Here is a 26,969-nt window from a genome sequence, read left to right on the forward strand (position 1 = left end):
TATATTTGCTCACACTGCTTTCTTCTGCATCTCTAGAACACTCTGGACCTGGAGGAAACTGGCGAGGCTGTCCAGAGCAATGTGAACACCCTCCCAGATGTTTCCCTGGTAAGAGGCTCTCTCGCCCTTCCCTTACACTTGCCCTCCCTGGGGGCTGGCTCCTTGGTGAGAGCCACTGAGAGAGGACAGAGGACCTGGCTGTGAGCTCTCAGATGGCTCTCCACGCCTGTGCACAAGTGCCTCCACCATCCCCAGCAGGAACCAGGATGGCTGCTTCTGGGCATTGTAGGCTGTCAGGCTGTTTGACTGTTTGCCTCGTTGGTGTTATTTTTGATATGTTATGTGAACGTTTCAGAGCAAATACTAAAGCATGGAGCACTCCCTAAAGAGGCCATATGATTGGGGTGGACATGGAAGTTAAGTGTGACCTCATACCCATGTGCACACATCAGCAGCCTAGGTGGTGTCACTTTGTGATTCTGACCCAAATAACTTTTGAGTGCCCTGGACTCGAGCCAGATTGCCTGGTTTCAAATATCACCTCTGCCACTGACCGTGTGACTTTGGGCAAGCTTCTTAACCATTCTGTGCCTCAATTTTCCCATCTGTAAAATGGGGGTAAGAATTGTGTACCTACCCCATAATTGTGTGGCAAAGGGTAAATTAGTTCATGTAAGTAAAGCGTTTGGAGCAGTGCCTGTGCTGCCATCGGAGCCATGCAAGTGTTGGATGTTGGTGTAGGCAGAGGGGAATAGTAATGACAATATCCATAGCTGCCACTCACCAAGCACCTGCTGGGTGGCAGGCACCTTGCTAACACATTATACACATTGCTCCTCGCATGGCCACAACTCTGCTGGTAGGTGCAGCTTTCCCCATTGCCCAGAGGCGTACTCAGAGAGGTGCAGTGCCTTGCCCAGGGCCACACAGCACCCCAGCCCATGTGTCTTTCCTCCTTGTGTCCATGCTGTCTCCAGTCCTGTCACACCCCGGGTCTCTAGTAGCCTAAAAACAAAAGCCAAAGAAATGCCTTTTTTGTTTTTCCGCTCTCCATATCCCAGCTCTAATTAAGTCTTGCTCCCTGTGACAAGCTCTGGCTGATGCCAAGAACTTCAGTTCCCAAAGGTAATGGTGCCGTCCCCAGAGACGCAGCCAGGATCCTGACGCTTATCAGCTGCCGAGATGCTGGGAGAAGTTTTCCATTTGGTGTTGCATTATTCAGAGCAGTGTGGCCAAGAGCCGATAGAGCAGGGACAGGATTCCAGCCAGGCCTGGTCCACTCGGCTGTCAGGTCTCCCCTCTTCCAGCAGCAATGGGCTCTGACTCCTTCTACTCCTGTTGGGTCTTTTGGCAGGATGATGTCAAATCCACAGCCCAGGGGCTGCCCAGCTACAAGCCGCCCCCTCCCCCGCCACCTCTGGTCCAGCCGAGGAAGCCAGGGAGCCCGGATCTCCAGCCGCCTTCCTCTGCGTCCTCCCATTCGGGCATCGTCTTCTCGGCTCCACGGAATCGCAGCCCGCCGGCGGGCACTGCGCCCACCCCAGAGGCCCCCTCAGCCCAGGACTCGCCCCCATCCCCCATCTACGCCTCCATCTCCCCTGCCAACCCCAGCACCAAGAGGCCACTGGACGCCCATCTGGCCCTGGTCAACCAACACCCCATTGGCCCCTTCCCGCGGGTCCAGTCCCCACCACACCTGAAAAGCCCTCCTTCAGAGGCCACGCTGGCTGGGGGCTGCCTCCCGCCACCCTCCCCATCCGGCCACCCAGACCAGACAGGCACAAACCAACACTTTGTCATGGTGGAGGTACACCGCCCGGACAGCGAGCCAGACGTGAACGAAGTGAGGGCACTGCCCCAGACGCGCAGTGAGTACCTGCAGACCCTGGGGGCTGGGCTAGGGTGCCCGCTGTGTGATTTTGATGGACCCTGTCCCCTTTGGGTTGATGTGCCCATCACCACAGTGAAAGTGGGACCAAGTGCTCGCCTAGCGAGGGGACTTTTACCCCAGGCATTTCCCCTCTCAGAGTCAGGGTGGCTGGGGGACAGGGTCCGAGCCCACATTTAGGGGATTTGCAGTCGGAGATGCTCGTGTGAGTCCTGGCTCTGCCATGTACTAGCTGTGTGTCTGTGGACTAGATGCTATGCCTCTTCGAGCTGCTTTTCCATCACAGAATGGAGATGACAGTGACAGCTCTGCCAGGCCGCTGAGCCCCCTGCCAGGCACCCTCCAATGCCCCCAGCCCTGGGCACCCTGCTTTTACCCACCAGTCTCCCCCCATAAAACCAAGCTTTTTGAGGGCAGGGGTGGCTTCTGTGATCTCTGTCTCCCAGGGCCTGGCATGGAGCAGATGCTGGGGGAAAGGTGGACCCCTGGGGGGTCTCCTGACTTGGGGCTGCAGGGTCAGAGTGCAGGATGGGCCTTACAGGCACCCGGGAGGTCAGTGTAAGTCGGTGGCCCCTGAGTTTCTGAAGGACGCCAGGCCAAGGAGCTGGAGGGAAGGGGAGAGCCTGCTTTCCACTCTGGTTAAGCCTGAGCCCTCGCCTCCCTCCTGTTAGCGAATTGGGTACATTTTGTTGGATTCTGCTGCCATCTTGTGGCTAAAGTGATATTCAGGGCCCACAGTGGCCAGGGAAGGCGGCAGGCCATGTCAGGGGTCCCTGGGAAGGCAGCTAAGGGGAGAGCAGGCAGGATATGGTGACAAACCCTGGCTATTGTAGATGGATGACTGCTGCCTCTAGACCTGACACTGAGCCGGACACACATGATAATAAGAATGAACGGTTATGCAGCACGGTCTGTGTGCTGGACACTGTCCTAGGGGCCTTGCCAATATTAGTAACTCATCTAAGCCCCCCAATAGTTCTGTGAGGCTGGTACTGTAATTATCCCTATTTTAAATAGATGATGAAACTGAGGCACAGAAAGTAGTTGTGGAGCCAAACAATGTAGCACAGGTCTGTTCTCTTGGCTGCTTCAATTTACACATATTATCTGTTAGTCTTTATGATAACTCCTCCATTGGATAAGCATCATTGCTCCTGATTAAAGCAAGAATTTAGAGGCTCAGAGAGGCCATGTAACTCACCCAGGGTTGCACAGCTGGTCAGAGGGAACTCACATCCAACCTGCCATACTCCTGAGTGCGTGTTCTTAACAGAGGGTCTCAAACTCAGGGACTAGGTTGCTACACACATATTGAAGCCGCTTGGGTTGACTGGTGCATCAGACGGCATGTGGCCACGCTCAGCTCAGGCTAGCTGGGGTCATGCAGGGTACAGACCAGGCATGGCAGAGCTGCTGCTGCTTCTTTTTTTTTTTTTTCCTCAAGAAGCTAGAAATTTTACTTTTATGTGACATCACCTAATTTGAGTGTGTTGGTCCATTGTTAAAAATGAACAGCATTGTGTGAATTAAAAACAAACAAACCCACGCCTGTGGGCTGGGTTTGCCTTGTGACATCTGCTGTAATCATTATACCAGGGACAGTCAAGGCAGACGTGGGACGTGGCAGCCTTGGGGCAAGGCCCAGTTGGAAGGGCAGGTCTCAGTAGGTGGAAGTGTGGTGGAGTGTCTCCCTGCCTTCCAGCTCCCCCACGCCCCCCCATCTTTGCCTAGAGAATGCCCCCAGCCTTCTAGCTTGCAGCTCCATCACCTCCTCCAGGAAGCCCTCCCTGACCCCAGCTGTATAAACCACCATTCTCCTCCTGTTCCCTGCTCCCAGCAGCCTCCACGCTCTCACAGCTCTCGGACAGTGGGCAGACTCTGAGCGAGGACAGTGGTGTGGATGCCGGTGAGGTAGAGGCCAGCGCCCCAGGCCGAGGCAGACAGATGGTGTCCACCAAGAGCAGGAGTAGCAAGGAGCCGCCTCGGAACGAGAGGAGCACAGAGGGGGCCACCAAACCGGTGAGCAAGGAGAAAGGGGGCTCAGAGGGAAGGGGAAGGCAGGCCCCAGGTGAGTCTCTGACCAGGGTTCAGCTTGACATGTGAACACAGGGGATGGAGAGAGGCCCCCTCACTGGAGGGATGTGGGGACCAGAAAGAAAGCTGTATTAGACTGGAGGCCCAGTTGAAGTCCTGCCTTTGCCATGATGCTGACAAGCCAAGCGCTAAAGCTTGGCCCTGAGAATCTTAAAGCTCAGTTCTGACATGGTGTGGTGGCTGAGGCAGTCAGGCCTGGATTCAAGTCCTGGTGCCACCTCCCGGCAGCCTTGGGCTACCCCTTAACTTCCCGAGCCTCAGGGATTTTTTTTAGCAATTAGAGAGCTGAGAACACCAAGGGCTTAGCTTACTGCCTGGCATACTGGAGGTTCCCAACATGGTCTAGAGTCTGAGCCCTGCTGACCTAGAGGTGTGTCATGGCCAGGCCTGTCCACTGAGAAGGCCTCAGTCGCTGGTCTCCTTCATACCCATAGCCCGGACTCCTGGAGCCCACGTCCACCCTGGTCCGTGTGAAGAAAAGTGCGGCCACCTTGGGCATCGCCATTGAGGGTGGTGCCAACACCCGCCAGCCCCTGCCTAGGATCGTCACAATTCAGGTATGTCCCCTGGGGCCCCAACTGACCACCTCTCCCTACCCCTGAAAGTTTCTTTATCAGCACCCCCCAGGATTTTGCCACACCCAGAGGTGACCCAGCATCCAGGGGAAGACCCAGGTTCATACCACCTTTGCTCTCACTGCGCCTCAGTTTTTCTAATCAGGGGAATGGACACACAGATTGTAGCTGCCTGGTTGACAGTGTCAAGCTTGACCCAGTGGGTGGTCAAAACCTGCCCAGACTAGCCCTCAAGACACCCCATGTGCCCCTGCCCTGTGTCTTGCCCCTGCAGCGAGGAGGCTCGGCCCACAACTGTGGGCAGCTCAAGGTGGGCCACGTGATCCTGGAAGTGAATGGGCTGACGCTTCGGGGCAAGGAGCATCGGGAAGCCGCGCGCATCATCGCAGAGGCCTTTAAGACCAAGGAGCGTGACTACATCGACTTTCTGGTCACCGAGTTCAATGTGATGCTCTAGGGGCGGAGGCCCCTTCCCCCGGCCCCGGTCCCTCCTCCCTCCTTGCACTGTTAAGCTCCTTGAGGGGCTGGGGATGCATGGCCAGGGGAGCAGGAAGACATCCCCCACTTCTCCCCAGCCCACTGGACCAGAACTGGAAGAAGGATCTGGACGAGGCAAACAGAAGGTCAGGTCAAGATCTGGTACCATGCCCAGTACACAGTAGGCACTCAATACAAGCATAGGTTTCAGGAAGGGGAGGGGCAGAGCGCGGTGACGCAGCCGCCTGAGGCGGGCCAGGGCCTGTTACTCTGGGTTAGTACCCCCCAGCCATCTAGGACCTGGCCCATCCCCAGATGCCTGGGGTCTTTGTCTGGAGTGAGGTCACACGAGACTTTATGGACACAGCCCCCAGCCAGGGGGGCATTTTGCAGGACCTTTAGTGCCACAAATAAGCATCAAGCACCCCCCCCTCCCCATTCACACCCGCATTCCTCCTAGCTCCTTGTCCCCCATGGTATTTATTATTTATTTCCCTCTCCACACCCCTGGGGACCCCAATACCCCAGCTTCCCACTGCACCCTCAGCCTATCCCAGAGGCCTTGCAGGTGACCAGCGACGTCAGTGTATTTATATACAGAGCTTATGACTTTAATTTTTCAATAAAGAGATATGTACAAGGTTAGGGTCCAGTGTGCTGTGTGTGTGGCCTGCCTGTGCGGCTGGGGTCTTGATTATTCAACATGGGTTAGATAGACGGAGGCATCAGAGCACCTGCACACCACCACCCTCTCTCCCTGACCCCCAGGGCTCAATCTGGGACCCACAGTGGGTGTGTAACAGCACTTGAACCACACCCACATCTTGGAACACCCTACCTGAAGGTTATTTGCAGATAGTACTTTTAGAGTAAGACATTGGTATGTGGTGGGTCAACATACACAATATATGTGGCTGTATTAAAACATAGAGAGGTGGCCCACCTTGGGGGGGGGTAATAAAGGAGTGGGGGGTCAGGAGGGGAAGAGGAGGAAACGAAGCAAGATGGGATTTCAGGCATAGTCCTGAGAGGGTGGCTGCATCCTAATCCCTCAGGGGCACAGAGTGTAAGTTAGGTCTAGACTTGTCCCCACTCAGGGCCAGGGGACAGAGCTTTTATGCTGTCAGTCTTTGGACAAGGCCTGGGGGAGAGAGGAGAGGTAGTAATTTCCCAATCACTTCCCGTCCTCTACCTTTGCAGGCCACACTGTTTCAGGAGCCAAGGGCAGTGGGTGTTAGAAGCAAAAATACATGGAGGGGGCAGGGAGGGGACGGTGGCAAGAAATGGTCTGCTCTCTAGTCCCAGTGCACACTTCCTTCATACCTCTGGGGCAAGACAAGTTTGAGAAGTCCTGCTTTGTCTAACCCTGTGTTCAGGGGTTTGCCAGAAATGGGTTTGGGGTAGTTGATTCCACCGACCTGTACCAGATCCTGTTCTTAGCAGCCCTTGTCCCCTCCCCAGGCCAAGGAGACCACCTGAGGCCAGAGCCCTGGAGTCTACTTGACCTCTGAAACAGCCAGTATCCCTGAAGGCCCCAGCCCCTCCCAGGGGACTCTATGCCCTTCCCCAGTCCTAATACCTCTGCACAGAAGAACCCTTACCTGGCTGCAGGAGAGCTTTGTCAAGCCCCAGATCTCCTGGCAGCAGACTCCAAATCCTGTGTGATCAAGGGCCAGTGATTTTACCTTTCTGAGCCTAAATTCCCCACCTGGAAAATGGGTGTGGTAGGCTGAATAATGGCCCCCAAAGGCATCCAGATTCCCGGAACCTGTAAATGTTTCCTTATATGGCAAAAGGACTTTGCAGGTGTGACTCAGGCATTTAGATGGGGAGGTTATCCTGGATTATCTGGATGGGCCTGATATAATCACAAGGGTCTCTGTAAACGGGAATCAGAGAGAGATGTGACATAGAAGGGGAAAAGGTGTTGTGATGAAGGAAGTGATGTCGGAGTGATGCACGTTGAAGCTGAAAGAAGGGACGAGCCCAGAAATACAAGTGGCCACTAGAAGTTCAGAGGCAAGGAAATGGATTCTCAGAGCCTGCGGAAGGAACCTGCCCTGCTGACACCCTGACTTCAGCCCGGTGAGACTGATTTTGGACTTCTGACCTCTCTTTGCAAGAGGACAAAGTAGTGTTGTTTTAAGTGATGAACTGGTGGTTATTTGTTACAGCAGCCACAGGAAACCAGTACATGGAGATACTGCTACTTGCCTGATGGAGGTTGGGATGCTGTGTGCGGACCTGGTACAGCATCAGACTCAGAGTCAGACCCAGGGAGAAAAGTGTAGTCAGGATGATGGTGAACAAAGAAAGGAGCCCTCTGATCTTATAAACCCCACCCCTTTTCCAGGCCCCACCCCTTTTCCAGGCCCCACCCCTTTTCCAGGCCCTGGGGACAGAGATCCCCCAGCACAGCGGTTCTCAACCTGTGGGTCGCGACCCCTTTGGGGGTCGAACGACCCTTTCACAGGGGTCGCCTAAGACCATTGGAAAACAAAAAGATATTNGAAAACAAAAAGATATTTACATTACGATTCATAACAGTAGCAAAATTACAGTTATAGAGTAGCAACGAAAATAATTTTATGGTTGGGGGGTCACCACAACATGAAGAACTGTATTAAGGGGTCGCGGCATTAGGAAGGTTGAGAACCGCTGCCCCAGCAGGTGCTGCCCACGGTCCCAAGTTTGTACTCTGAAAAAAATAAGACAAGAATGAGTTTCTGGGACTGTTGTTTATTAAATCCCTGGGCCTGTCTCTGGGGCTGTGGAATCTTAAACCTAAAAATAAAAATAAAAATTTTCTTTGCAAGTGGACTTAGAAAGGTCAAGTTGCTTGCCCAAAGTTGCATAGCTAGTGAGTGGTAGAGGACAAATTTGGACCTATGGCTGTCTGAGATCGACAACATGAAACTCCAGGACAGGCATGTGTCCGATTGTTTTTTTCGAAGGGACCCAATACATGGGCTAAGGCAGTTTTGAATATTGGGAGAGGGAGAGGCCAGAGGTCCACCTGGACACATGTACCTGTGACTCTATCATCTCTACGTCATGATGCCAGAGCTGGAGGGGGAGGTACGGCTAGAGTCTCAGGGTCAGCTGCTATTGTAGATGAAGGAGAAGACAGGAAAAGGGCGAGATTTGGGCTTGAGCTGAGGCCTGCCCAAACAAGTGCTGCGTTGGCCTTCACATCACCCGGAGCCCTCTCTGCTTGGTGGGGAGTGGAGTAGCCCATTGTGGGAAGTACAAGGACAGAGAACAAGGCAGAACTCAAAGAGTCCACACTTCAGTGTCTGAAACCTGTGATCAAATTCCACTCCACTTCCTGCCTGTGTAATCATGAGCAAGTGGCTCAATCTCTCTGAATCTCAGTTTTCTCATCTTTAAATGGGGAACATAATACTAACCTAACTTTCGAGTTATTGTAAGGGTTAGCTAAAATATTTGTCTCTGGGACAGAGAAGGCCATGAGTGAATAGAAGCTGCTACTATGATTACCATTAGATATGTGTGAAGGGAGTCACTGGCAACCTGGGGAGCTGGAAAGAGCTTTCTGCCAAGAGGAAAGAACTGGGCTATACCACATCTGGATGCAGGACCTTGGGAAAGTCGCTTCCTGTTTCCGGGCCTATTAAGCCCCTCTGTGAAATAGAATTATTCGGGGAACTCTTTAGTGTCATTAATTTATTTCTTATAGACCTGGTGCTATGTTTATTTACTCAGCAACCCTGTGAAGCAAGAGTTATGAATTCCATTTACCTGAAGCTCAGCAGCAGCCAGTGTGGTAGAACTGGGGCGAGAGCCTAGGCCAGTTTGACACCTTACACCACCATCCTTCAAGGTGCGCTTTGAAGTGGACAATGGATTATTTCTGTTCTGTATTCACTGAGGGACCTTGGGCAAGTTCTTGACTCTCTCCAGGACTGGGTTTCCCCGCTTGCGTAAGGGTGGTTTGGACTAGAATATACTTGGGGGTAATGATAATACCTACCTACCTCATAGGAGAGAATTGGGCACAGTAAGAGCTCACAACGGTGCCTGATACCTAATAAGTGCTCAAGAAAAGTTTATTTCAGTATTTTTACTACTGTTATGAAGCAATCCGTTTCCTCTATGAAAGTGTGTGATTTCTTCCTCACTGCGACCTTGCACAAATGTGTTAACACGGGGCTTCGGTATCGCGCCTGCAGTCGGACCGGTTCCAGGAAGGACACGCAACCTCCCAGATTTGAGATTTTCGGTGGTGGAGCCGCGTCTGAATCTCTGGAGACCGGCCGCAGGCAGCCGCCTCTGCGATTGGTGGAGCTTCCGAGGCCCCGCCTCCTGGGGCTGCACCTCGCCCTTCAGAGGCTGGCCCCGGGGATTATGCAAAAAGTCACCGCCCCGCCTCGCGCCCGGATTGGAGGCCTTTGTTTGCCGCTCAACTCCAGGAAACCACCCCGCGCGGCGGCGGCGGCGGCCAGCAGGTGAGAGGCGGGGAGGGGCCCACGGTGGGTCTGGGGCGGGTTCTGGCACCTCGCTGGGTCTCAGTTTCTCGGTCGCGGGAATGGGGTGGGAGGGTGGACAGCGCCGATGGACCCCGATCCACAGAGCTCGTGCTGTTCTCGGCCTCTCCCACGTGGAAACCCCCCGCGCACAGGAAGAAGGATCCTAGCTCCGGGAATGGGAGGGAGCCCGGGACTGACGATTATGCCCGAGTCCAAACCCTGCAGCAGCCTCCACCCTCTGGCCTCAGTCTCCACCTCCGCACAATGGGGGCGTTGACGTTTTCTCACTCTTCCGGGCTCGGGCTGGTGTCTGGGAGGAGAGGGATCCCGAGGGAATACGGGGGTGGTCCTTGGCTGGGCCTCCGGCTGTGTTTGGGCTGGAGGTGTGGCCGGGTAGCTGTGGTTACCGGGGAGGTGGGACTTCGCTGCCCTGGGATTTGTGTGAGGTTCGCTCACCCAGCAACAACCCGCGCACCCTGACAACTCGGAGCCGCGCGCCCTTCCCGGACTCCTAACGCAAGTTTCTTTTCCTCTTTTTGGAAGGGGGAGGGAGGTAGAGCAAGGGCCAGCATGGGGGTGGGCAGCTCCGACAGTAGTAGGAACTGGAATGGACCAGAAATAAGGCCAGCCCCTCCTGGTACACAAATGGGGAGGCTGGGGCCCAGAAAGGGCGTGCGGCTCGCCCAAAGGCGCACAGCAGGGCAGGTGCAGAGCTGGCCTCTCTCCAGTGTGATGGGGCTGGCACCGGCAGAGCCAGAGCCTGCTTTTTGTAAGACCTTGGATGAGACTCCTTTCCTCAGCTTTTGTTGAGAGAAATGACAGATTGGAGCGGATCGTTACCTATGTTTCAAAAGCTTCCGCTTCTGAGTGAGAAAGTTGGAAAGGAAAGTTGCTGATAACAAACCGGTGCTACTTTGGAGTTGAGAAGAGAAGCTGAGACGGGCTGCAGTGAAAAGACACTTTGTTCCTGTCCTCTAGAACAGAATGAGAAGAAATGGCTGAAACTGAAGCATGAAGGACTGAGGTTAGATACCTACAGGGACTTCCCAAGAGAATTTCCCAGGCACCTCCTCTAGGGTTGGTGGGTTTTATTTTTTGGCCATTGGTTTTATTTTGTCAAGAAAACAGAATTTCTGCCCATCTTTTTGAGGGTGCCTAAATCTGGCTTACTTACCAGTAGGGGGATGGACCCCATGCTGTTTCGGGACTACTTGGGTTTACTCCCAGAAATGGTCTCAGTTTTTCTGCAGGAGGGAGAAGGTGCCCATGTGGGGCCTTTGCTTCCAGCGGCTTGCATTTAAAATGTGATTTGGGCCAGTTCTTGCAAGGGAATTTCATCAGCTCCCACCAGCCTGCACAGTCCTCCAGGGGCGCAAGGGCTGGGGTTTCCAGAGAGCCTGGGAATGGTCCAGGCACTGAGGCTGTCACGCTGAGAGTATATTTTGGAAAACTGGTATGCCAAGGACATTTCAATTTCAATCATGGGGAGGGGGGGTGGGGAAGAAAGAGTATTTTTAAAGCATTGATCTGAATCACCAGCTGAATTCCAGGTCTTTTTTATGTTTTCTCAGCCCTGAAAGGTGGAACAGATCTGGAGACCAGGAGTTGGAAGACCTTAGTTCAGATCCCCAGCCTGGCTTCAGTTCTGAGCACCTCAATTTTCCCATCTGTAAAATGGCAATGTTCATGACCACTTCAGTGCCACCTTAAGGTTCAAGTGAGATGGCCTCATAGAGAGTTTTGTGCAGCCCACATTCTAAGTCTGGAAATGAGGAAACTGAAGCCCAGGGAAAGGCAGGAATAACAATAACAATACTATTGGTAATAATAGCTAATAATAATAGCTAATAAGTGCTGTATTTTAGTCATTGTGCCAAGGGTTTTACTGCAAGGAGTGGGGTCTGGGAAGGCAGGAGCCCTTGTCTATCTCGTCCCCCGTCACCTTCCCAGGGCCCACTATGGAACCCTACACATAGTAGGTGTTGAGTACATTGCTGATCGCCTAGATTATATCACTCAGTGTTCACATCATTGCCGTGTGGGTACCGCGATTGTTGTCTTCATTTTACAAATGAGAAGCCTGGGGCTCAGAGATGTTAAGCCATTCACCTGAGGTCACACAGCTCTTCACTGGGGCTACTGGTCCTTACTTTGGGATGTTGCAGGAGTGTGTCATCTGGTGAGAGCTGATTGTGCACATCTCTCCCCAGGGCTGTGCTCAGTGATACCATGTTGGTAGCTTGAAACTGGCCATAGTAAGGGTATTTACACTATGGAAATCAGCAAATGCCACAAGTCAGGGCTTTTTCTTTTCTTTTGAGTGCTGTATGTGAATGGTGTTGGGAGGTGGACTGCCAGTCTTACTCTGCATGATAGCCAGGAGTTGAGGGTTCCTAGCCACATAGGAAGCCCTAGGGAAGCCAGGCCAGAATGGGAACCACTGCAGCTTCCCTGAACTATGGAATCTAGGAAGGAAACCTTTATGGATGAGTCTCCTAGTCTATGCCGTGAGTTGTACAGTGCAGCAGCCCTCTGATTTTGGGTCAGGTCGGTATGAGCCTGAATTCCAGGCCAAAATATGTAGCCTTTAACCTGAACATGACAGCAGCCATCGATGGTCTTGAAGCAAGGAAAGGCTTGACCAGAATGATGCTCTAAGAAGATTTATCTGACAGCATGTGCCAAAGGGATCGGAGCGTGAGTCAGGGATGGGGCATTGGGAAGAGGCGCTAGTTGACCAGGGGAGCCAGAAGCAGGCCAACAGCACCCTTCCTGGTTTTCTGAGCACCTCCGGTGTGCTAAGCCTTGGAACACATTGTCCTACTAGTCTACATGCACACCCCTGAGGAAAGTGTTCCCCTTAGTCTGTAGATAAGGATATCAGGAAGGCTCAGAAACATATCTAAGTTTAGAGCTACCAGATCTGGACCCAGGCCTTTCTGCCCCCACACATTTGCATTTTCAGTTCCTCCATTCCTCCTCCATTCCAGCCTATAGTCCCATCTTGATTCTGATCTTCCCTGCCAAGTGCCATCCTAACTCCATCTTGGTTGTGGAGAGAGGCCCCCTGCTCTCAAGGGTGGTCCAGCACTGGCCCCTAGATCCTTGCTATAATAGCATTCTCCTTCTCCCTACCTTATTCCAAGGCTGAGCCTATTCTGGGGGAGGGGCCAGTGATCAAGGCCAGAATGGGATGCCCAGCTGTCAGTCTTTTGGAATCTTGGGACCACAGCCAAGGACCAAGGACCAAGGACCGGGAAGGGCCTCAGTGTCCAGGAGGCTGCACTCAGCCCTTCTAAGTCAGGCATTCATCCAGAGGGTAACAGTGTACTTGTGGGTGTAGATCCAACTCTGTCCCTAATGTTCTGTGTGATTTGTGGCAAGTTGTATAACCTCTCTGTGCCTTTCCTCAAACATTAAATGTCTGGTTATGAGGATCCAATCAGACAATACATGCCATGCCCTAAAATGTTGAGGGCTAAGGCTAGGATTGCTGCCTTTCCTTTTTGTGATTTTCACGTATTCCTCCATGCTGCATAATGGTTATATGTGTAGGAAAGAACACATAATATCAGAGTTTATAAAGAGGAAGAGAGGGCAGACCGAGTGGTTGGTTAGGAGTTGGCTTGGTACGCCAGCTCTGAGCAGCAGGGCCCCGGTTTGGATCCCACATGAGGGCCAGTGACGCTGCGCCCTCTACAGCTAAGATGGTGAACAACAGCTCAACCTGGAGCTGGGCTGCCATGAGTCGCCAGCGACTGCATAGGCTGCAGTGAGGCTGACTGGCAGCTGGCATGAGCTTTCGTGAGCCACCGTGAGCGGCTGTCCAATGGCCGGGAAGAGCGCAATGATAATACCAACATGGGCCAGTGAAGCGATGTCCTCCACAACTAGATTGAAGAACAAAAGGACAGCAACTTGTCTGTTCCCCTTCCCCAAATTCCCCAACGCTGTTCCCCTTCCCTAATTCCCCAATAAAATCTTTTAAAAAAATAAAATAAAATAAAAATAAAAAGAGGAAAAGGGAAGGTGTGGGATGGGAGTTACAGCATGTCACAGAATGTCAGAGCTGCAAAGGGCCTCAAAGAGCCCAGCCACTCTTCCTCGCTAGCACATGTGGTGACACCGAGGGTGTGTCCAAGGTCTCCTTATAACAAAGCACTACGCAGATATGTGGTGGTAGCTTTTGTGTTTAAGAATAGTAGATGCTCATTTTACTCTTATTTTTAAAGCAACTGTTATTTTTAGAAAATACACATAAAAAAAAAAGAGTAAACTTGCCTCAGTTAGAACTAATACCTAATAATAATTATAAACATTTTGGAGCACCTCTCTCTCTTTTTCCTTTTTCTTTCCTTTCCTTCCTGCTTTCCTCCTTCTGTCCCTTCCCTTCCTCCACATTTTACGGTTTTGTTTTTTTTCTTTGAAGGATTCAAACTAGATATATATGATTTTAAAACTTGCTTGTTCACGTAACATCACATTTTTTACATCACTTCATAGTGTTCTGCAGTATGACTGTTAATAGCTGCGTAACATTCTTTTGAGGGGAAATACCATAATTTATTTCAACAATCCCCTATTACCAGACACTGCAACCTTTTCACCTACTGCAAGGTTCAGTTGCAAAGTGATTAAGTGATACTGTCTGATTCAGACAGCTTGGTTCAAACCCAGCTTGCCTTCCTGTGAAATGGGTGTAATAATACCTACCTCCTTGGATTGGTATGAGGATTAAATAATGAGATCCGAATCCATGGGAAGGTCCTTACTTAATAGGTGCTCAATGAAGTGTTGCTGTTAGCAACGCATTCCTGGCAGGTGCACATGTTTTTGTTTTCATGGAACCTGCATTTGTGAGTGTTTGTGTGTGTGTCTGCATGTGTGCATTTTCCTCAATATGGCCACACCCTCCTTATAACTCATGTTTCAGTTGGCTGAGAAAGGCCTGTTTCCTCCTCTCCTTAAGTATTCAGGATGGGGGCACATTTCTAGCTGGGTCAGTGATCCCCGGAACTGGTTTGGGGGCCACAGGGGAGAGGGTCTCAGGGACATAGCAGCATTTCTCTCTGCTTGGAAGAGCTGGCTCTCTCCTTTTATGTATAGGACCCAGAGCTGAAGCTATGGTTGATATTGGGAAAGACCTAGAGCCAGGAAAATAAAACCTAGCCCTTCAGGGAGCAAGCCATCTGGGCGTTTCACGGATATGGCCAAAGTCATTTATGTGTGAGCTCTGTGCCACCTGGGCCCTGGGCCAGGACTGTAGGCACATGGTCTCATTTATCATCCCAAGGATCCTATAAAGTCAGTATTACCCCAATCTTGCAGATAAGGAATCGGGGGTTCAGAGAGGTAAGTGACTTGCCCAAGGCCACGCAGCTTTTAAGAGAGAACTTGGAGGTCTCTGACTACCCACAAAGCCCATGTGCCCCAAACTCCTGTGCCTCCCATCAGCACGGCATTTCTACCTGTGTGGGCAAGTGGAATCAAAGGACCCAGGAAATTCAGTGCTAGAAGGTCGTTTCTGATAACTTCAGGGATAATCTCATCAAGCCCTGAGGTTCCAAAGCTAAGAGAGGGGAAGTGTCACTGAGGCTGGAACCTGGATATCCACTTCCAAAGCCAGGCTTCCACTCATCAGCTCTTGTGGTTTCACTCCTGAAATCCTTGCGTGCCTCCCCTTAGCCCCAGACTCCCTGTGGATTTTAACTACGGGGGAAATTCGGCAACCTGGCCAGGAAGGAGTGGGTAACCTTAGTGTGGGTTTTTATTTCTTTCCCAGGGAAGGGAGATGTCGGGAGCTCGAGGAGGGGTCGAGGACAGAATAACAGCCTTCGGCCCCCAGGCCTCCTGAAGTTGCCAGCCCTAAGTTTTGGCTGAAAAGGCTGTGGGTCCTGCTGTACCCTCTGGGCCTCAGGACATTGTATGAAGGAGTGACTGACTGCCCAGGGCTCATCACATCAGCAAGTGATGCCCATCTCGGTCCTGGGCCAGACTTCTAGTCTGGTTAATGTGCCGGGCACTTAGGAGGGGCTCAAGAATTATTGAAGGAGGGAAGGAGGGGATGGCTGAGGGGGTGAGCAGTGGAGGAGCGGGTGAGAAATGGCCATTGCAGTTATCATCATCGCAGTTAGAGCATCATGACCGGGGGCTGGAGGGAACAAGTGGCCGAAGGCTTGCTGGGCTCCTTGGGTAAGGACTCGCAGCGTTGTGCAGACGCAGCCGTACGTGGGCGTGCTTCTCGTGAAAGTACTCAAGCCCTGGCAGTGGGGGCCAAAGGGGCTTTTTGTTTGTTTTTTTCTTTTGGATGTTGGGTGACCAGGAACTAATCTCTGCCCCATCTCCGGGCCTCACTTTCCTCACCTGTATGATGGCATCATACCCCTGTCCTGCCCGTGTCCCAAAGCTATTCTTTAGCATCTAGTGTTATGAAGGACGAGAAAGCATGTTAGAAAACCGAAAGGCTCGGTGCAGAACCAGAGCCTCATTAGAAAGTCAGAACATGGGCTTAGTGAATTGCAATTAGTCGGTAATAAGCTCCACTCCTGATTTCATTGTGCCCAGATTATTAATTATCTCTGCAGGCTGCAACAGTGTGAGCACCACGCATGGTCATTGAAAGTTGGGTCTTTGTGTGTTTGAATCTCTACTGGCGCTCACCAGCTTTGTGATCGTGGGCAAGTGACTTGGAGTCTCTGGGCCTCTGTTTACCCACCCGTAAAATGAGGATGTCACACCAGCCTCACTGGGTTGTCGTGAGGGTCCACGAGCCAGGCGTGGGCGACTGGCTAGACTCGGTAGCTCATCCATCATATATTACAGTGCTCCTACTGTGTGTCAGGGCCTGTGCTGGGCACTGTGATGGGGAGAGCTTAACAGAGCTCCCAATGGTCAGAGAGACAGACCTAACATCTGTTTCCAAGTGGCAGTCACTGAGGAGGGCCCACGGGGCTGAGAGCTACAGGTTGCCTGAAAGTTAACAGGGAGAAGAAGTGAAGGTGGGTGATGACGGGGAACACTACGCATTGGTCCCAGGAACAATGTGTCGCAGGAGCCGCTGAGGGAGGGAGAGGATGGAGGGAGAAAACGTGGCGGGAGCTCTTTCTGAGAGCGATGGGTGGCTTCTTTCCTGGAGTGTTTTAAGCAGACGGGGGCCATGTTTGGATGCTTCTGTTTTGGAAAGATCCCTTTGGTGCAGTGGGGGGAATTGGATTGCAGAGACCAAGAGCTTTCCAGAAGAGGCTCTTGTAGGGGGCCATGTGGGGATGCAGAGATGGGACCGATTCCTGGGAGATTTCGGAAATAAAACCAGCAGGAGTTGAGGAGGGAATGGGTATGTGAGGGAGAGGGACGTGTCCGGGTTGATGATCGGTCCTGGTGTGTGAACCTGGGGGAAAGATGGGCCAAACTAGAGGGGGTGGGTTTGGAGTGGGGCGATAGAATGAGCTCAATGTTGGACATGATGCTTTGGTTAAGTAGAATTTGGCTGGTGGGTGGAGCTGGTGCTCCAGCAGGGGGCGCCACACTAGCAGAGGCAGGGAGGAGGGCCGGTAGGGCTCGGGGATGGCCAAGAGGTGGAACAGAGTACATGGGAAGCTGTTTTCCTTGAGGTTATCCAGGTGCCACAGGGTGTGCTGGCAGCGGCAGGCAGCCACCTGGCATTGATGGCAGTGCTGCCTGGGCTAATGACTAGGGAGAGAGAGTGAGTGAGTGACAAGGTGTCAGGGGAGCCCGCCCCAAGCACAATGGCCCACATGGTCACCAGAGCTGGCAGGGAGGGGCCTCATTAGGGTTTGGCTGTGCTCCACGTTAGGCTGGGGCTGTGGGTAGAGGCCCTCCACCCAGATATGAGTAAAAGGCAGGGGAGGGGTGAAGGGGTGTGGTGATTCCTGGGATGAGGGAACCTGGTTCTAGCCCTGGCTTTGCCAGATACTCACAGGCTGACCTTGGGAAAGTCGTTCATTCATTCGTTCGTTCGTTCATTCATTCATGTTCCAGACCCCGTCTCTGCACTTTGCAGGTATTACCTCATTGGATCCTGGCAGCAGCCCTGTGGGGTGGCTACTCCTCTTAACCCTGTTTTACAGATGAAGAAACTGAGGCTTAGAGAGGTGAAGGTTTCAAAGGTCACAGCACGCGGAGGGGCTGAGCTTGGAACCCCTTCGAGTCTGCATTGACTCGAAGATTCGTTTTTTTCTGTCCTGTACTTGTGGTTCCCAAACCTGGCTGCTCATCAGAATTACCTGGAGGGCTTTTTGGACGTTACAGGGGCCAAATTTTTTTCCCTCTTCTTTTTATTTCCTGAACCAGAATCCCTAGATCTTGAGCCCTAGCGCCAGAGTTGGGAGACACATCCGTGTGGGGACTGGGCCCCGAGCCCGCCCCGCCACCCCGGCTCCTGCCTCTCCCGCCGTGGTTCTCTCTGCTCTGGGTACCAGCGTGCTGTTCTCAGAGAAAGCCCAGCTGGCTTCCACCTTGCCCTATGCACTTGTCCTTCCGGAACACTCTGCCACCAGCCCTTCTTGTGGCTTGTTCCTGCTCCTCTCGTCCTTCCAGTCCCTTGATGGAATGTCATCTTCTCACGGAGACCTTTCTGACCATCCCCACTCTGTCCCCCAACTGTTACTGTCAGACCCACAGGTTCTCTACCAGGGCCACACACACACCCCAGTCACCTGCCACACTTTAAAATCACTGATGCCCAGAGACTGATTCTGTTGGTCTGGGTATTAAACGCTTGACATCAGTGTCACCAAAAGCAGCCTGGGATATGGGTCACTGCACCATCCTACCCTCTCTGTCTTGCTCACGCCTCTCTCTGTGTTTGTTGTCTGTGTCTTCACTAGAATAGAGCCAGGGCTTGGCCTGTCTTGTGCCCTGCCATATTCCCAGCACCTTGAAAAGCACCCAGCACACAATAGGAGCTCAGTAAGTACCTGTCAGATGAATGACTGGGATGAGAGGGGCTTGGGAAAAGGCAGCTTGGCCTCTGATGAGCCCTCGGAACAAAAGGGGAAATTTACCTGATCAGCCAAGTCCCCACCTCCATGCTGCCTGGAAAATCCCATGGTAGCTACAAGCCCAGCTTGGGGCAAGGACAGTAGGTGGGGTGGCCGGAACCGCTGCAGCCTCGCTGCGATCACGGGTTGCATATTGGCAGACAGGATAGAGTCAGAGCTGGAGGAGTGCCAAGCAAGCATCCATTCTGAGCGCCCATTGTTTGGATGGGCACGGAGGCCTTGCGGGAGAGGGAGCCTTGGCTAAGGTCACACCCTCGAGGGCAGGGGCTGTGGAAAAATCTCCTAGAGGGTGGACGCTGCTGGAGGCCTCCCAGGTTCAGCATGCTGAGTGACCCTGGCTAAGCCTCCGACCTTCTCTGGGCTTGAGTCTCCACAGTCTGTACTTTGGTTGAGGCGGTCCCAAGACCTGACGTCGGAAGTTTCCATGAGTCCTTTCCTGGGCAGCGCAGACCCGCAGTGGGCCTGCAAGGGGTTAAGCTCCTCTTGCTCACTCGCACTCTGCAGGCAGACAAACCCCCTCCTCCTGACAAACACTTGTAGGAAATCAGGCTGGGCGCTTCCTGCTTAAGCAAGGCGGCCTCCGCAGCAGCAGGGGCGGGGAGAGGTGGAGAGCGATGCTTGTCTGTGAGCAGCAGCTCCAGCGGGCAGAGCGGCCTGGAGGCGGGCCAGGGCGCCATGGAGGCAGGGGGCTCCCCAGGTTTGGAACAAAGACCTCACATGCAGGTCCTCTGAGCCTGGGCCAGCAGGATGGTGGAGCCCAAGAGAGGTAAGGGAGTGGAAGAGGGGAGGGGAGAAGCCTCCTTCCCTCCGGACGAGCCAGTCACAGGCTGTCGAGGACAGTCCAAGGCGGCTGGACCAGCCCAGCCAGGAAGTTGCAGCTTCGGCAGCTGTATTACTTCTCTCCCAGCTTAGGGGAACCCGGCCCCCTGGGCAGGGGTAGATTTTAGGGGGATTTTCTGAAGTCTCGGGATGGTGGATTCCAGTACGAGCTCTGATTCTGATCTCTGGAACTTGGACAAGTGCTGGCCCCTCTCTGTGCCTGGGGTGTCCTCATCTGCACATGGAGAGTTAGTCCTACAGGCTGCTAAGGGGCCTCAGACACGATGCACAGATGAGGGGCAGGCCAGGAGGCAGCAGAGGGTCCCCATGAAAGAGTGGCTCCTTCTGCCCCGTAAGAGCACGGGAGGACCTGGGGGTGACCCAGCAGACCCAGCCCAGCAGCGAGGGCGCCTGTCCTCTTCCTCCTGGGCCTCTGCTGCTGAAGAGAGCTGGGGGGCTAGCGGGGAGTGGCCGGTGCTTCTTCACCGGTCTAGTTTCTACACAAGCTGGCAGAACCGCTTGAGAACAACAGGTCTGTGCCCTGCCAACTGGTCAGGGAGGGCAGCCAAGTTTGGGGCTCTGACCCCAAAAGCCCAGCCTTTTTGAAGAAGCCCAGCCACTTGATATAATAGGGGGTCTTCTTTCCCCTTTCTCCTGCCCTCCCCTCAAGTGTGATGGACTTGGTTTCAACGTCACGGGCCCTGGGTTTGAATCCTGGGGCCGCACATCCTGGCTGCAACATCTTGTGAGAGCCCGCCGCCTCTCTGTGGCTCCATTTCCGAATCTGGGAGATATCAGTGTGGGAGCAGCGGGGCAGCCCTGGACAGCCCTGGCTGGATGGGAAGGGGCTTCAGAAAGCATGGGGAGGTAGAGGTGGGCTGCATGGCTGGAGCTGGCCAAAGAGAGCCGGGGAGCTGGAGCCGTAAAGAGAACTGTCCTCGATTTCAGAGTGGCTCAGGGGATAGAGACGCGCTGAGTGGAGAGAGAGGCCACATGGGTCTCCCAGACCCTTGAGAAAGCCAGGGGTCGGGGTGTTGTGGTGGATGGGGGGAGACGTACAAAAGGAACAGGGGTGGTGTGGGGGGTTGGTGCTTCCTTGTGGGGCTAGTTTCTCCTGGGCTGGCGGCCCAGTCCTTTAGGGAACTTGGTGCTAATAGGGCCTTCCTGGACTCAGCCCCCAGCTCACATGGGGGCCCTTCACCCAACCCCCCCGCCTTTTGGGAGCAGCCCTGCTGCCCTCATGGAGGCTGACTAGAACAGCCTGGCTTGTGTTACTGTTCAAGCACCCCTGCCCGTCGCTCTGCATCAGGTTCTGTCCATACTTCCAGACCTCTTTTGCCTGTGCTGTTCCCCCTGCCTGGAATGGCCTCCCCCATTCTTCTCCCTGCCAAACCCTGTCTGTGTCTCAAGCCCAGCTTAATGCTTCTCTTTCTTCAACAGCCTTTCTGTACTCTCATCCTCCTCTCCCCCACCTTCATTTGGCATTTTGGAATGCTTTTTCTCCTTTCTGTATTCCTGTGTCTTGTGTGGTGCTCGGCACACAGTAGGAGGTCACGGGGTTTTTTACAAGTTAATGTGCACCCACTGGGTGCTCACTATCTTTGTTACTCTGAAAGGGGACTCCAGGGAGGAGGAAGGGGTTAGCAGTTCTGAGGCTGTTGCCGTCAGACGCCAGCGAGTCAACCAGGAACCTCCAAGTTCATGAAGCCACCTCTCAGCCCTCTCTAACAGGAAGATACCCCCTTGCCGTAGCAAGAGCAGGTGGTGTTCTCTCCATTTTACAGTGAGGAACTCTTCAGCCCAGCGGTTCACCACGGAGCAGCAGCACTGGCCCAGAACCTAGCCCTCCAGACGCCCAGCCCGTTTCTCTTTCACAGCAGCCCAGTGAGCGTGTGTCCTCGTCCCAGCCTGAGGTTGGTGTGTGACTGGCACTCATAAGTGTTTTTGACTGGCCAGCTGACTGTCCAATAGTCCCACGCTCCATGGCACCGAGGGTCCAAGGGCCGCGGCATGCGTGGAAGACAGAGGTCCTGCTCAGAAGAGGCTCGCAGGTTTGAGGGCCTGGTGCACATGTGCAAAACTCTAGCCAGTGACCGCAGCTGCCTCCGACACCCGGCCTCCCTTGGTGAGATTTCTGTGATGACTGAGTCATCCCAGGGGACAGGATGTTCCTCTTTGTGCCCCAGAAGCCTCTGTGATTGGACAGGCTGCTCTATGGCACGGCCAGAAAAAAAGCCCTTCAAAAAAATAAAAAAAACACATGCCTCCCCTGGCCCCTTCCTCCAGCAGTGGTTTCAAAAATAATGTAACGGCTCTTAACACCTCTCACACCTGCCACAGTAGCAGAAGCCAGAAGGCCTAGTCAACCCAAAGGGCGGGCCTTGCCTGGGGCACTGGTTTAAAATACAGATTCCTGGGTCCTATCCCAGAGCCACTAGTCAGACCCTAAGACTCTGCATTCTTAGAGGATCCTTAAAGCACTCAAGCTTAAGTCCCACTGGCAGGGATTTCCAAGAGAGGTACAGCGCCCCCACCACCACCCCCACCACCCCCAAGTATGGGAAAAAAGATTAGAATGGCCCTTCAAAATATTTATTTTGTATTGTATCTTAAAAATTTGTTCTTGGATATATGTTTTTTAAATACCTATAGTATGTTAGCATGAGAATACATGTATATAAAGTTTTAGGAAATATATATTAGGTGTGCCAGCAAATATATATTTTCACAGATGAGTTGTGTGATTTTAAAAAAAAAAAAAAAGTTGGAGACCACTGGGCCAAAACTGACAGTTCCACACCTTGCTCTGTCACTAAGCAGCTGGATGATGACCTTGGCCAAGTCCCTATTCCGTGTTGAGCTGCAGTTTTCTCATCTGAAAAATAGGCTTCCTGTGACCCACTTACCTGTTTGGGGTGAGGGCAGGTTGACAACATGCAGTTAAAGCTTCTAGGCCAGGCTAGCAAGAGTGGGCACAGCACATGTGGGGCCACCATGGGGATGCCCCCAGGGCGATATGGAGGCAATTCTGGGCGAGAGAGGAATAAGAAGTGGGGGGATGAGCCCCCATCCAAGGAGCAGGGGATGCAGCCAGAGGGGAGAATGTTACTCCCTGTCCCCACCTCAGCCCTTGAGCAGGCTGCAGCCTTTCTCGGGCTCTGTGTTCCCTGGGGGACTTTCTATGCAGAAATAGTTGCCAGCTGACTTTTCTCAACAGTACAAATCAAGGCTCTGACCAAGACCCAACTGCTCCCGAGGCTGCAGGGACACACACCCCTGACTGTACCTCGAGGCCTGGAGTTATTCTCCATCATCTCCATGGCATAGGGGGAGGAGCCTGGACCTGGGCCACAAAGTGGCCTTGCACCCCAGCCTTGTTCTGGCTGATGTGTGGCTACGGGCAAGGCCCCTCTGCTCTCTGGGCCTCCGTTTGCCCTCCGGTAGAGCAAGGCCTTTGTATGAGATCCTGGAAGCCCCCGAACTCCTGGTGTGGGACCACGTCTTCTGCTCTGTCAGCTTTGTGTTTCCAGGGCTCCGTGTGGTACTGGGCACCGAGGAGGTGCTGTAGACGTGTTGGGCATAGCAGGAGGATACGGGAGACGGAGGCAGGAGGAGATGAGAGGGAGAGAAGGAAAAGAGGGAAAGGAGGTGAGGATAGAGCAGCCCGAGAGGAGCTTCTAAGCCGCACCACCATGTGTTCTCCCATGTCTGGGATGCCCTTCAAATGCCTGAACAGGACCCGTGAGGTTCTGGCCACCGCCTCTCTCCTTGCCCACACGCTCTGCAGTCAAAGCGCCCAGCCCCTGCCCCCCCAACACCACAGCCTTCAGGAAACCACATCCATGCCCTCCTCTGCCTTCAGACTTTTGTACTCGCTGGTCCCCTTGTCTGAAATGCTTTTTTTTTTTTTTAAATGGAGGTGAAATTCATATAATATAAAATTCACCATTTTAAAGTGAACAATTCAGTGGCATTTCATGTATTTATAATATTATGCAACCACCATCTCTACCTAGTTCCAAAAAATTGTCATCACCCCAAAAAAGAAACCCGTGCCCACGAAGCAGTCGCCTCCCACTGCTCTCTCCCTCGGTCCCTGGTGACCACCAATCTGCTTTCTCTCCCATGCACTTACCTATTCTGGATGTTTCATAGAGATGGACTCACACCGTACATGACCTTTTGTGTCTGGCTTCCTTCACTCAGCATGATGTTTTTGAGGTTCATCCGTGTGGTGGCCTGTGTCAGCACTTCAGTCCTTTTTATGGCCGAGCAGCATTGCATTGTATGTGTATACCACACATTGTTTATCGATGCATCGTTGATGGACGTTTGGGTTGTTTCTACCTTTTGGCTATTTGAGCAGTGCTGCCGTGAACATGTGTGTACATGTATTTGTTTGAGTGCCTGTTTTCAATTATTTGGGGTACTGGAATGCTCTTTTCACCATCCCCCCACACTCCCGACCTGAATTCTTGCCCAAGGCGGGCCCAGGAAGGTTCCCAGAGGAAGCGGCTTCTACATAGGACTTTCCCCGGCTTCCTAGGCCTGCACTGGACCCATCAGCCTTCCCCACGGCTCTGGGCCTGTGCGCAGCACCCACGCTCGGAGCCTGGCACAAGGTAACAATTACTAGCACACACCCAACACCTGTCCGTGTGCTGGCCCATGGCTCCTCAACCTGTATACAACTCTGGATGGAGGGACAAATTATTATCCCAGTTTTACTGATGAAGAAAATGGAAGCAGAGTGACCTGCCCACGGTCACAGAGCTTCAACGGGGTGGAGCCAGGAGCTGAACCAGGGCTGCCTGATCCCAGAGTTCCTTCTGGTAACGTCGTGTTCTAAAGAAAGGAGGGACTCGTGGATTAATGCTGTCCATTGATTGTGTCCCCACCAGGCCTCAGGCAGGATGGCTGGTGCTGAGAGGAGCCAGTGGTGACGCTGGTGTCCATAGTGGCAGCTCCATCTCCTGAAGATGAAGTGGCCCAGGTAAAGCACAGGCCAGGCCTAATGGCCAGCTCGGGGACGGAGGTCCACTGGGCCGAGCCAGGCCTGGGGAAGGGGCCCCAGCGGCGGCGCTGGGCCTGGGCTGAGGAGGAAAAGGATGCTGATGGGAGTGGCCCACCCAGCTGGGGAGAAGAAAGACGCTTTCCCGATGCCACCAGCCCTGAGCTTCTGGAGGACTTCCGCCTGGCCCAGCAGCACCTACAGCCACTGGAGCGGGGCCTGGAGCTGCAGCCTCATGGGCACCAGGATTCCGAATCAGGAGAGTCTGCGGAAGAGGGTGAGAGCGACTCCTCCCAACCTCACAGAGGTAGCCCTCAAACATCCCACCTTCTGGTGGGAGGTGGGAAGTCGGGGGGAGCTTTAGAAAAAAGCTTAATTAAAATCTATGAAGTCTATAATTAAAAATTGTTTAAGAATTACGTAAGTAATACTGTTCATTGTAGAAAAATCAGAAAGTGGAAAGCAAAAAGAGGAAAAACATTACCTATTATCCAGATAGCTCTTTTCCACAGGTGTATATACAAAGGTGGTATGCATATGGAACCGCGATTTAGACACTATATTGTAACCTGGTTTTTTGTAACTTAATAGACATGAACGTGTTTTCAGCTCATGGAATATTCTTGCATAAGTCATTCCTAATGCCTGACTAGGAATTCCATGGTGTGGATGGTCTGAAATTTATTCAGCCATTCCCTTATTGCTGGGCATTTAGGTTGCTTCTGTTTTTTTGCTATTATAAATAATGCAGAGAGGAATGTTATCAGCATATGCCTATACATTTGATTTGATAATAATTTGAGTAATTTAAATTGCTTGGTCCAGGAGTTATGCCCATTTTAAAGATTTTATAAGATCCCAGCTAGCAATGGGATTGTTGTTTTCCAAAGTAACCGTTCCCTTTGCATCAAGACCAACTTAGATTAGCTCCCTAGTTTGGCTTGGCAAGTCCCTTCTCCTCTCGGAAACTTGGCTTCCCCATCTGTGAAATGGTTGTAATGGTGCCATTAATAGTAAGAGCTTGGTGCTTGGTGCCTATTGCTCTTTGAGTACAAATGAAATGCCCCTGTCTTAGGATTCTGCGAGTCAGGCAGGCCCCTGTGGGTGGTAGAGAAGCCATTAGGCTGGTAGTGGATTGTGCCATGACCCGAAGTTTTTCATGCCAGGCTTGCCCACAGCTGCCCTCTAGGGAGCCATCTCTGAGCTCTCCCTCAGGGAATGAGATGCACTGGGATGAAAGGGCAGAGGCATCTCTTCCTGCGGTCACATGGTAACCTCCTGTATGCTGCAACACCTGCTGGCATGTCCTGTGCCCTTACTCTGTGCCAGGTGCAGGGCTAGGCAGAGCCTGGGACTTGTCTCCTTCCCTCCTCACCACCTCTGCCAGGTAGGAGGGGCTAGCCTCCAGTCTGAGTAAGGACAGCCAGGGAAGTCAGCTACTTGCCCGATTCCCAGAGAGGGATCAGAGGGGCCTGGATCAAACTCGGGGCCCCCTGGCTCCAAAGCCCACTCTCCTCATCCCATGGCATGAACCCCAGTGGCAGAAACAGAAACTAACTTGCCTGCATGGCTGGGACCTGGGTTCTACGTCCACGACTGCTCTGAACCACTGTGTGATCTTTGGCAAGATGCTTAACCTCTCTTGACTTCGAGTGTGCTGCTCTAAACAAGAGACTTGCTGAAGGAGATTTTAAGGAGTGGAAGGATGTAGACGTGCCAAGGGTAGGGGGAAAAGCATAGGGGAGCAGGGAGTGATACAAGGGTTATGACAAAGGGGCATCTGGCCAGAGCAGAGAGACTGTGCTTGGCGTTGTGCAGACTGTCTCACAAAGCTATGGCTCTATCCCAGAGGCTGACGTAAGATCTAGGACTGAGTAGGTGCTCAGTAAACATTGACTATATGGATGATGCATCGATGGATGGACAAATGGGTCAGTGGGTAATGAATGGGTGAGTGGCTGGGTGGATAGGTAGATGGATAGATAGAGGGGTGAATGGGTGTTGCATGGGTGAGTGGATGGGTGGGTGGATGGATGAATATTTCTTGGGCACCCGCTATGTAATAATTACAACTATCCATTTTCTGGGGGCATTGCATACCTTATTGTCCTCCTTCCTTCCCTTCCTTCTTGCCTTCTTTCAGTCAACAAGTATTGAGCAGCTACTCTGCAAATACAATAGTAAATGAAAACAGAGGGTGTCCTTATCCTCATGGAGCTTACAGTGTGGTGGGGGAGAAAAATTTTAAAGATACAATCACATAAATAAGTGGAAAACTGCAGCTGTGATAAGTATTTCAAAGTAAAGGTATTCAGTCCTGTGATCGCCTATTAAGGGAGAATTTGACCTGGTAAGGACGATCTGAGAAGACTTCCTTGATGGGGTCAAGGTTGAGCTAATGCCTGAAGGACAAATAGGAGATAAGTAGGCCAAGGAAAGAGAACCCTGGGAGAGGGATCAGCATATGCAGAGGCGCTGTGGTGGGAGAGGATGCGGCATGGCTAGAGCAGGGAGAGACAGGGGGGAGCCCTGGAGAGAGAATCAGGAGAGCTAATCGGGGCTGGAGGCAGGGACCTTGGATCCATATTAAAGGAT

At 52.7% G+C, this 26,969-nt stretch overlaps 2 protein-coding genes across 9 annotated transcripts in view; both read left to right on the forward strand.

Moving 5' to 3' along the window:
• The window catches only part of WHRN (whirlin), a 94,136-nt gene extending 88,457 nt beyond the window's left edge, over window positions 1–5,679 (forward strand). For 3 of the 8 annotated variants that reach the window (XM_019633416.1, XM_019633420.1, XM_019633422.1), the window contains 5 exons: window positions 37–108; window positions 1,355–1,868; window positions 3,726–3,907; window positions 4,417–4,539; window positions 4,832–5,679. In XM_019633416.1, the coding sequence (XP_019488961.1) occupies window positions 37–108; window positions 1,355–1,868; window positions 3,726–3,907; window positions 4,417–4,539; window positions 4,832–5,014 (1,074 nt within the window). In that variant the 3' untranslated portion in view covers window positions 5,015–5,679. The remainder of the gene's footprint in view (window positions 1–36; window positions 109–1,354; window positions 1,869–3,725; window positions 3,908–4,416; window positions 4,540–4,831) is intronic. The other 5 variants (XM_019633417.1, XM_019633419.1, XM_019633418.1 and 2 more) reach the window with 4 other exon arrangements.
• A 13,495-nt stretch (window positions 5,680–19,174) lies between these two features.
• AKNA (AT-hook transcription factor) overlaps window positions 19,175–26,969 on the forward strand; it is a 52,669-nt gene continuing 44,874 nt past the window's right edge. The window contains 2 exon segments of the mRNA XM_019633425.1: window positions 19,175–19,310; window positions 24,265–24,651. Coding sequence (XP_019488970.1) covers window positions 24,378–24,651 — 274 coding nt within the window. The 5' untranslated portion in view covers window positions 19,175–19,310; window positions 24,265–24,377.

Source organism: Hipposideros armiger, unplaced genomic scaffold (genome assembly GCF_001890085.2).
Source record: "Hipposideros armiger isolate ML-2016 unplaced genomic scaffold, ASM189008v1 scaffold_1306, whole genome shotgun sequence".
Taxonomy (NCBI): domain Eukaryota; kingdom Metazoa; phylum Chordata; class Mammalia; order Chiroptera; family Hipposideridae; genus Hipposideros; species Hipposideros armiger.